This window comes from Dreissena polymorpha, chromosome 5 (assembly GCF_020536995.1).
Source record: "Dreissena polymorpha isolate Duluth1 chromosome 5, UMN_Dpol_1.0, whole genome shotgun sequence".
NCBI lineage: Eukaryota > Metazoa > Mollusca > Bivalvia > Myida > Dreissenidae > Dreissena > Dreissena polymorpha.
Genome location: NC_068359.1, coordinates 61,617,361 through 61,627,464, shown reverse-complemented (window position 1 = coordinate 61,627,464; position 10,104 = coordinate 61,617,361). Strand labels below are relative to the sequence as shown.

Sequence of the window (10,104 nt, the reverse complement as noted above, 5' to 3'; positions counted from 1 at the left end):
CTAGTTACCTGTAACACTTTGTGTTTCCCACACCATTTTATCCGACAGTAAGCATGGCAATTGACATGATAAACACGCTTCGCTGCGTTTTAATTCCAGAGGTCTGTCTTCTCTGACCCGTTTTGTATTTCTTCTGCCTCGTCGTGTATAGCATATGGTTCTGCTGTAGCAAATCAGCCAAGTGATCCCATGTTCCTTCGAAAGGACGAGGGCCGTCTTCATTTTCTTTTTAGCGTGAGTTTCCGTTGGTGGTGCTGATGCATGTAGATCTACTTGTAGAGCTGATGGCGATCTTGACCTTGACCTCGAGCTTGTTTCTTCTTGTTTCTGCTGTTCTTCATTTGTAGCGGATGGTGCTCGTAACGATCTTAATCCGGGAGGATCCGGGACGATCCTGGACTGCCGTGTCCATAGGTGCTCATATGGGACTGAGACTTTATGGCAAAAGACCCTCGAGCAGTTATTTCGTCAGTGGGTCGATTATAGACGTTCAGCTCAGCTCTGCTGCATCAGCTTGTTGCCGAAATAACCCGAGGGATGTTATTTAATAAAAACAGCTAGGGTCGAATAAAGTCGCCCGGCAGAGCTCTTCAGTATTTAATCGTTCATATTACAGGTTTTTTTCTGTGCGTGTTTTTTTCCACAAATTTTAGAAGCTCGCGCCTAAAATTTTGTTTACAGTTTGCGACTTAATTTTTCATAATTTTGACAAGTTCGCGACTCATTTGTTTCACAAAACGAGGGGACCGAGTCTGCTTCACAAACATGAGAAACACGCCCTGAATTAGATCTACGTACCGTTTCGTTTTTATTCCTTTATTTTATGTATTACCCAAACAGCTATCCGTACTTTCATTTCAATCTAACTATTTACTCAAGCTATGACGTATCTCCAGTGACGTAATTTCTTTGAAGGAACTCGTCAATGTAAGCCATACTCTCTATATTTTTAGAAAATCATTTCGGTTATATACATTCTCATAGCAGAGTTGTCGTTCGTGCCTCAACATACATGAATGTAATGAACCGCAGTGTAAGAGAGTAGGTTATTTATAGTAAAATATAAACTTTGAACGAATTCTTGAAAAAACATATTTCGTTTGGTTATTTTGTCACGCAGAATAGGAAACTTCAATAAATACAATAATAAAGCGACCCGATCAGTCATTCGAAATTGTTACTCTTGTTTTATTATCAGAATTGTAAGCATTCAATTACAAAATTTTATTAATTCCAATAAATAGGATTGTTAAATTGAAATTTAGCGACATCGAAAAAAAAGTATAAAGCGCTACTACTTCGCCATGCAATCAAACACTCGCCATGCAATCAAACACTCGCCATGCAATCAAGCAAAAGTATTTAAAAGCAGAACGTCAAGACTATGTTAAAACTTCATGTATTTTTCCAAATTATCGTGGAAAAGCGTTACAACACTATACTTTTACCTAATTCGAATGATGGTCTATATGTACACAAGGTCCATTGTCAAATCTACCATGCCAGAAGAACATTATTCAAATAAATTCTATTTAGCTAGTCTTTTATAATGGTTTGATTTTTCTGTGTTCACTTATGGTTTTTCAGCGTTGCCAGTGCGTTGTTTCTAGAATAGACCGTTTGCGACACCAAAACGCAGGAAACAATAATCTAAGACTGGGAAAACAAGAACAAAAAAACATCATTCCATGGAAGGATTAAATACTTATTTATTTTACATAGATATTTCATGTAATTTAAATGCATTATTCAAACACACTGCGGGTATCTATTTGTTGTACCACGTGGTGCCCGATCGAACTTGTGGTCGTCATAAAGGCATTAAGCACGTGCAAAAGGCATGCGTGAGCACTTTGTGGTACCATATACGTGTACGTATTGGCAAAACGAGTTTGCGTTATGTACTCGTATAAGTCACACATTTTTAAGACAAAAGTTGATTGATTTCTTTATATAATTTTTTTTAATTAAAACTTTTTTATAAATTTCATATAAATGTATTTAAAATAAATGCAAAGTTTCATTTATTTAAGTCATGTTTAATGAGTTGTCATTCACATTCATTTAATTAAAAAATACTGCACGATTCCATGCACCGTATTGTCGTTACAGTGTTTAAATAGGCCAAACAATATACATGAACAATTCCTATGCGTTTATTGCCACATTCTAAAACAATATCTACCAGCGCGTGTGTACTATTTTAGTAAGTGCAACAACAACCCTGTATCTTTACCCTTTTTAAAAAAAAAGAAAAACCAATATACCATAATTTAACGTTGTTAAAAAAATTAAACAACATACAATTAACAACAACATCCTATTATACCATAGCATTTCTCTGGGAAATCAGACAATAGAACTTCTTTCTTTAAACAAACATACTGTGTAGAATAAGATACACGCATTTACCGGGATTTCTTTTCACTGTTTTAAACATTAAAATACTTTCATTTCTGTTTACTTTACCAGCAAGTCAAAAATGTATCGTGGTAATTTACATTGTTTAATAAAATATGTAAAACAACTATATATTACCCTGATTTCTTTTCACACATGAAATAAGTACTAGTTAATCAATATGCAGTGAACTCATAAGTAAATATTTAAACAAAACATCGTGATTTCTTTACCGTATTTGAAATAAGAGGTTATTCTTTAAAAAAAAAAACGTTTGTTCATAAACATGTTAACTATATATTTCGATAGGAAATTTATAACAACGGTGTATATTTGAAAAATCCACACAAAAACGCCAGTTATATGCACATGTATCCAATTTTTGTTTACTTCCAATATTATTAATGGTTAACCCCTCACCTTTCAGTTTGTTTATGAAGGAAGGTGTCAATTTTTAAACTGGTATAATTGCTTAAAATTTGAAGGTAATGTACACAGATTAGTGTTTAATATTTAATGGATGGATCAACAATAACTTGAGACGGAATTAATAAAATTTTGTTTGTGGAAATCCCCGTGCTAACTAAGATGTGTAATATCATCACGCAAAAGCATGTGTTTGTTGGGTGCGAAGTTCCGGTTGAGGTCGATGAGTTGCCGGATGTTCCTGCGACGATAGAGGACAACCGCTAGCGCCATTATGGCGAGGAACACTATGAGGAAGAAGAACCCGGCCCTGAAACACAGACGAAATGGAACAAGTATTATTAAGAAGTTGTTACATAATGATTACAAAAAGAAAGATGCATATACATATATATTAATACAACACAAAAACGGTAATCTACATGTCATGATTGTAATTGGTCTCCAATGCTTATGGTTGAGTTGCTATTTCCTTTAAACACTTTCCAAAATAAAGGTTCTATTGCAAAATGTTGGACGAATAAACATTAACTTTAACAAAAGGAATCCTAAGTCAATGGAGATTTGCGGCTATACCAGCCTATTTATTAATTCTGAATATCATATCCAGCATATGTTTCATCGTTACGGGAACTTGACCTTTGATGCTAAGTTGAAAACCGACAAATGCGTTCATCAAATAGTTGTTAACCGAACTTCAACAACTTTGGGGAAGACTATATATTCCGCAGGTGGTCCCAATTTATGCACCAACCTTACTTCATACAATTAAAGTTGTATCGCTAAGTGATTCGGAAGAGATAGCAAATACATGTAATGTAGCTAGATGTGTAGCCCCTAATTAGCGGTTTCAAAATTCTAGCTAGGCCCGTGCTACGCCTGTACCCATCTGTACTAACCTGTTGAAGAAGTACCAGATGAGAACGCCGTCCCAAGTGTGCCACGAGGACCCGTGCTTTAGATGGAGGTATTCCGAATGATTGCCAACCACTAGGAACTCCTCTTGGTGGACGTAGTTGAGAAACCGGCCCCAGAAATACGTGGGTCCTAGGAACCGAAAAAAGATGTCAAGGTCAGATATTGCGACAATGTATAATAATGTAAGTGCAATATAAGTAATGTTTATAAGGAGTGTTGAGAACGCATTTAATCAAAATAAGAAATAGCATCCATAAGATTTCTTTCTGGTTTAAAAAAGATTTATGGTCGTTCAGTCATGTATATAATTTAAAGCTATGAAGGCCCTATTTGAGATCGATTGCATAGGTAGCCATGAGTAAAAAATGCTATCTAGTCCGTTTCACTTGAATAACCAGAGCTAAATATCTTTGTGGGAAGATGTTAACAACGCTTCCTCGCTGGGGAACGAACCCTCGACCGGTCGCTCAGCGGACACTAACCACTACGCAAAAACATTTTTTTACGTTTTTATATAGATTGACAATGAGATATTTTACTCAAACATCACATACATACGTTCTACCTTTCCTATAAGTTTTATGAGGGCTTCCAATTGGAGGAAGGGGGTAATGCAATAAAATCAATTTACTGAGCTCCCCACGTAAACCCAGTTTAGTTTCTTCTGACTCAAAATCATACCCATTACAGGTGTTAAATATTCTTTCTGATATTATATTACCAAATGCAACTCGCATCAAGAAATTATTTATATTCAACGCGAAAGGACATATTTGGTTGAATACAGTTCAATGTGTGCGATGCTTCCTAAGAAAAACCGCTTTTATCAAATAAAAAATGCTCTCCATTTACTACAAGGAAAATGTGAAAACGCTAAATCCCTCAAGATTTTGGCGGAATCTACTTGTGACAGCTTGTCTACTTGTGGTATTCATTAAAATTCTTCTGGACTGCTTTTATACATACCGGTACGAGTCGCTCCCAAGGTCAGAAGCTGGGAGTTTGATTATTGAAACTAATTACAAAGCTTCATGTTATTGCTTCTATGAGTTTTAAAAAATACACCAAAGTGATCATAATATTTCTCTCCTGTTTCTGAATTTGGAGTATCACTTTTTTTATAAAATAAAAATGTAGTCTACGCGATTTCGATTATCCGAAATTGCAATACTTATGAACACATTTTATCCGCAAACCGATTAAAACAAAATTGTCCGGGTATACCAGTGACGAGAACTGTGGACGGATACGGGAAGATGAACCAACGGTTGGACATCGGGAGGGACGAGATGATCTCCGCCATGAACGGGTGATGTGGGGTAGACCCGATGAAATCATTCGAGAATCCCACAGGGTCGGTCAGACGCACGACGATGGAGCGCTTTTCCTTAAACGCTTTATTGGTAAGCTTGTCGAAACTGAAATACAGTTTTAATTAAGAAAGTGGATGAATGTTGTTTATCTGTTACACGATTTCCAGGAATAAAATCAGATTTTGTTTTGCATTTTCGATAAAAAATCAACCGTATGAAACGTGCGGTTTCAGGAGAGATTACTTTTTTAATCTTTTTTAATTCCTCGTGATCTAAAGAGTGTCGGCTCAAACGATTTGAGCACCTTTGAAAGATTGACTCCCAATGATCATGTCTCTGAAGCTTTGTGAAAATCTAAGAAGCATTTTTTTAGGAAATGTCGTCTTAAGTAACAGTTTACGGACGACGTATGATTGACAAAAGGCGATTCCGAACGATCGGGTGCATTGCACATGAGAGCTGATAACGAGGTTAAATTAAAAACTAAAATGTCTTTAAAAGTGTGTGTGTGTGTGTGTATATTCGAAGTTTGTAAGACTTCCGGGCCAGAGGCCGCATTTTGTGAAGACTTGCAGTGTATCCCAGCATTCCTATCTAATTTGCTTACAAGACTCACGAAAGATGGGACACATTTTGAATTATAGCTGCAATTTTCAGTTATTCACGAGGACGGGGATGGAACCCTTGTCGCGGAAGTGAGAAACCGAGAACCAACCACTGCGCTAATCAGACGGCCGTCTGTAAAAGACTTAATTCGCCGTGCTGTGCGAAAAGAGGGTTTAATGCATTTGCGTTCGCACAGGCTAATCAGGGACGTCACTTTCTAGTTTAGGCGGAAAGTGTCGTTCCTGATTTGAATGTGCGGATTGCACAGGCTAATCTGGGACGACACTTAACGCACATGCAGTAACCCCCTTTTCACAGAGCACAGCTCATTTACAACAACAACATTTATTAAGCAATCAAGATTATACCAGATCATAGCCTACATTATATGTGCATAATACAATTTATAAGTAATGGTAGAAGATAGAGGACGGACGATAGTGATATGAACTGGTTAGCATGGTAATTTATAAATAAATGATTGCAACTAATTTTGCAACTGAATAATAAGATAAATACTTTGATGGTATGCTCTAAATGAAATACAAGAGGCCCAAGAATCTCGGTAACTTGACTTCTCGGATGCCAAACTATACTACACACAATTCTTATGTTGCAAATAGTGTTTAGCGTATTCAATGCATTCAATGCATTAGCCACTTCTTTTACTCCATATTATGTGCAGGAAAAAGGCATGTTACTAATTACATGATATCAATAGGAGTAGATAAAATGTGCGATGAAACATAGATTTCAATAAATTTAACCACACTGCAATTACTGCGTTATTTGAGGACACGGAATGTGCCCATGCAATCCCACGTTTTACAGAATAGACTCGCAAAAGTTGGGAAAGTGAGGTGTTTCTTGTTAGAAAAAAAGTTCTGATTCGTACAAGTAAAACGGAATAAAAGCGTTACATCATTAACATTTCAATATATATCTTGATTTATTTACACTCAGATACTGTGTTTTTGAATACAGTGGACTATGGCCTAAAACACCTCATTATTTCTGTGACAACAATACTTTTTGGTTTATGTAAACACTTAAAAGAAATTATCTATACGAATCGAAACACAAATCTCCCCAGTCTGAATTTTAAGTACAGTGAATTGCTTGATTCGATAAATGAATAGTAATTATCCGTGCTAAGGCTAGATTATCTTACTGCAAACTCGTCGATCTATTTCAGCGCACTAGTGTCACATTTTATAGTATAGAATTACAAATCATTCAACGACACTAAACTTCTTTGTACGTACATGTATACACGTGCATTTGAATCATGTCACATACGACACAGTTCTGATGTAACGGCGAATATTCATACATGTGTGTTTTCAAAACATATTCCAATAACTCGTCACATAAATACAGGAAAGAAACAAGCGTGATTTAGAACAATGGTTCGCAAATGTGTATTTTAAACGGACCTTTTAACAGATTTTTGCATATATTGTTTGTAATTGGATGCTTTTAAAGGGACCGTCAACAGCGATTGAAGAACAAAGAAAAGTTCTAAAATACCGTGTTTTTTTTTACAATTATTAGTTTATATTGATTTAAATATCACGACTACTATATTACATTACTTGAAAAAAAGTTCATATTTTCAGTATATTCGGTTATAAAATTTCGCGATGTGAAATCGAAAGAACATCGCGAAAATAGGTGACATAACGATATACAAACTATAAATAACGAAAGTAAATTGATCATTTTATAAATATAATACAATGTATATACAATTCACTACGCATGCACAATTTGCATTCCTGGGTTTACCACGTGACGATGATGATCAATCTATTGCGTTACTTATAGTTAACTGGTAGTTACCTGGTACCTGTACCCAGTAAAATTTACTACCGAATATACTGAAAACATGAAAACTTAATAACCCTTTTCAAGTAATGTTTTATACCAGTCGTGATATCTTAATATAAACTAATAATTGTAAAAAATATGGTATTTTAGAACTTTTCTTTTTTCGTCAATCGCGGTTGACGGTCCCTTTAATTGATAAATGTAAACATTGGAACTAAATGGCAACAATAAAAAACAAGAATAAATCCATTTAAAAAAGAATAAAATTAGTTAAAGAAAAAAGTAACTTAACTGGACTGAACATTGGAGTACAAGTCTAGATCTTAAACCACTCGACAATGCCTACTCATAAAGTGAGTGGTGTATTTTATACTTTAAATAAGCAATCCTCGTAATATCACAAAATATAACCATCACAACAGAGCTTTCCAAATTATTCAATCGTTTTGCGTTTGTAACGCTATACATAGTTACGTTTTTAAATCGTCAAAAGATACTTAATTAGGGCATGGTAAATGTTCAGTATTACTGTTTCCTCGCAAATATCATAACTACCACGAAAAAGTGTACGTGTTTCATTAAAAATAAAGCCTGACTTGTATTATTACTGACTATGTTGCATTGCTAATTGTCTGCACTGACTATGTTGTATTGCTGATTGTCTGCAATGGCTATGTTGTATTGCTGATTGTCTGCACTGACTATGTTGTATTGCTGATTGTCTGCACTGACTATGTTGTATTGCTGATTGTCTGCACTGACTATGTTGTATTGCTGATTGTCTGCACTGACTATGTTGTATTGCTGATTGTCTGCACTGACTATGTTGTATTGCTGATTGTCTGCACTGACTATGTTGTATTGTTGATATTTTTTGTTGTTGATAGGAGCATCATTTATAATTTGCATTAACGCCTTTCAATTATGAAAACATACGTAAACTAATGTGTTATTACAAGTAAGCCACTTTAGTTAGTATGAATCTTCAAAGTAATTGGGATCATGCTGATATTTCAACTACTCTAGAACAATACATAAAACGCATCATGATCGACGCATCATCGTGAATGTGCCGAATTTTCCGTATGTATAAGCTCTAAAAGAAAATTATTGTTTTAAACAAGTTCTAGTGTGCTTGATTAATAGGTTTTATTAGCCATATTTCGTCGTAAATGGGTCCAGGGCCAAAACGACCATTTAAGCTTAAATCATATAACTTTATAATTGTATTTTAAGTACAACTACTTATACTGCACGTGTATTTAAAGTAGTCTTTGTTTGATGGTATTACCGTGCATGCGTTACACATTTTAAAATCATTTCGATCATACCAAAAAATATGCATTCAGTGAACTTAATTGACCGTTACAGTGTTGAACACCTCACCATGTATGTACCTGTTCAGACACTCGATATCAAAATCCAGGTACCAGCCGCCATAGTGGTGAATGACCAAGTAGCGGGCCACATCCGCTCTCTTCACCCAGTGGTCGTAGCTCTCGTAGAGCTCCCGGACATCCGGATAGTGCGCGTCGATGAGCTGATTGATTGCCGTCTTGTTCCATAGCGTGTAGCCGTAACCCGGATGTATATTCAGGCATGTTTGGCGCGCCGCAACAAGGTCCGACGGAATTTCGGGACTCGTTTCGAAGAAGAAAACCTGGTGAATGTGGGACGGGATACGCGCATGCGTGTCACCCGACTTTCGGCAGCTGGCACAATGGAGCCCGTATGAGTGCGAGTGAGAAATAAATTCAAGATACACGTATTCAAATATCCGTCCTAAGACCACCACTATCACAATGGCTATAGCCAACAAGAGTATAGATAATATATACTTCATTCGTATCCTCATGTTAGATAACGGTCTATAAGATCGTCTAGAAGATCTTACCCTTCCGGTCTAAGTGCTCGCAGGATTTTATCGTGACATTTTATTTAACACACATTCTTCAACCGCGATGTGGTACCCTTCCGTTGTCGGAAAACAAGATATGGCTTTGTATTAATGCGTACTTCTACGCATTTATATCCTTTTGTAGGTCTAAAACATCACTAATTTACGTTAACTGATTACCCCAATCCCTTCTATTCATTCGTTTTGTTTTACTTTAACCAATCGTGACTTGTACTCAAAAGACGTGGCTATACTCAATATAAATGTGCCTCTACCCGTTACATGTAATATGATATTCCAAACAATCGCGTGTAAAATCTGAACATAAATACGACATTGTCAAACGGCAGTGAATGCTTCTGGCACTCAGTTAATTGTTGTCTCCAAAACACAGAGTGTAAGGCGCGTGGAGACCACGCGTAATTCAATGTATTGCTTATGTCGAAAAAAGGATCTTAATATTTTAGGACGAAATTTCTCTGTAGAAAAAAATCAGTTCAGTTCAGTCACTCGGACCCACATTATCACGGTTACTCGGGTAACTTTATTAAAACAAAACAAAAAAGAATCACAAATAAGATTGCAATTGTCTCAAATAATCAACAACAAAAAGATATTGTAAAACTATATTCTACCATTTTATATATAAGCGCTTTATCCTAACATAAGACATAAATATTTTCCGTGAATATTTCCCTTTTTCTGAGCATCTTT

The 10,104-nt window shown here is 35.9% G+C and overlaps 1 protein-coding gene across 1 annotated transcript; it reads right to left on the bottom strand.

The window, feature by feature from the left end:
- Positions 1-1,760: 1,760 nt before the first annotated feature.
- On the bottom strand, positions 1,761-9,621 carry LOC127831054 (uncharacterized). Its single transcript, XM_052356041.1, has 4 exons — positions 8,891-9,621; positions 4,969-5,162; positions 3,726-3,873; positions 1,761-3,136 (listed from the first exon to the last, which is right to left on the bottom strand). Exons 1-4 carry the CDS (start codon positions 9,346-9,348, stop codon positions 2,980-2,982), a joined length of 957 nt encoding a protein of 318 aa, XP_052212001.1. The 5' UTR covers positions 9,349-9,621; the 3' UTR covers positions 1,761-2,979.
- Between the last annotated feature and the right edge of the window lie 483 nt (positions 9,622-10,104).

Excerpts from the sequence above, each read along its gene's own strand:
- LOC127831054 (XM_052356041.1), bottom strand. The coding sequence starts at position 9,348 with ATGAGGATACGAATGAAGTATATATTATCTATACTCTTGTTGGCTATA. Across the intron at positions 3,874-4,968 it reads GTCCACAGTTCTCGTCACTG|GACCCACGTATTTCTGGGGC; the intron begins GTATACCCGGAC and ends TTCGGTTCCTAG. Across the intron at positions 3,137-3,725 it reads ATCTGGTACTTCTTCAACAG|GGCCGGGTTCTTCTTCCTCA; the intron begins GTTAGTACAGAT and ends TCTGTGTTTCAG.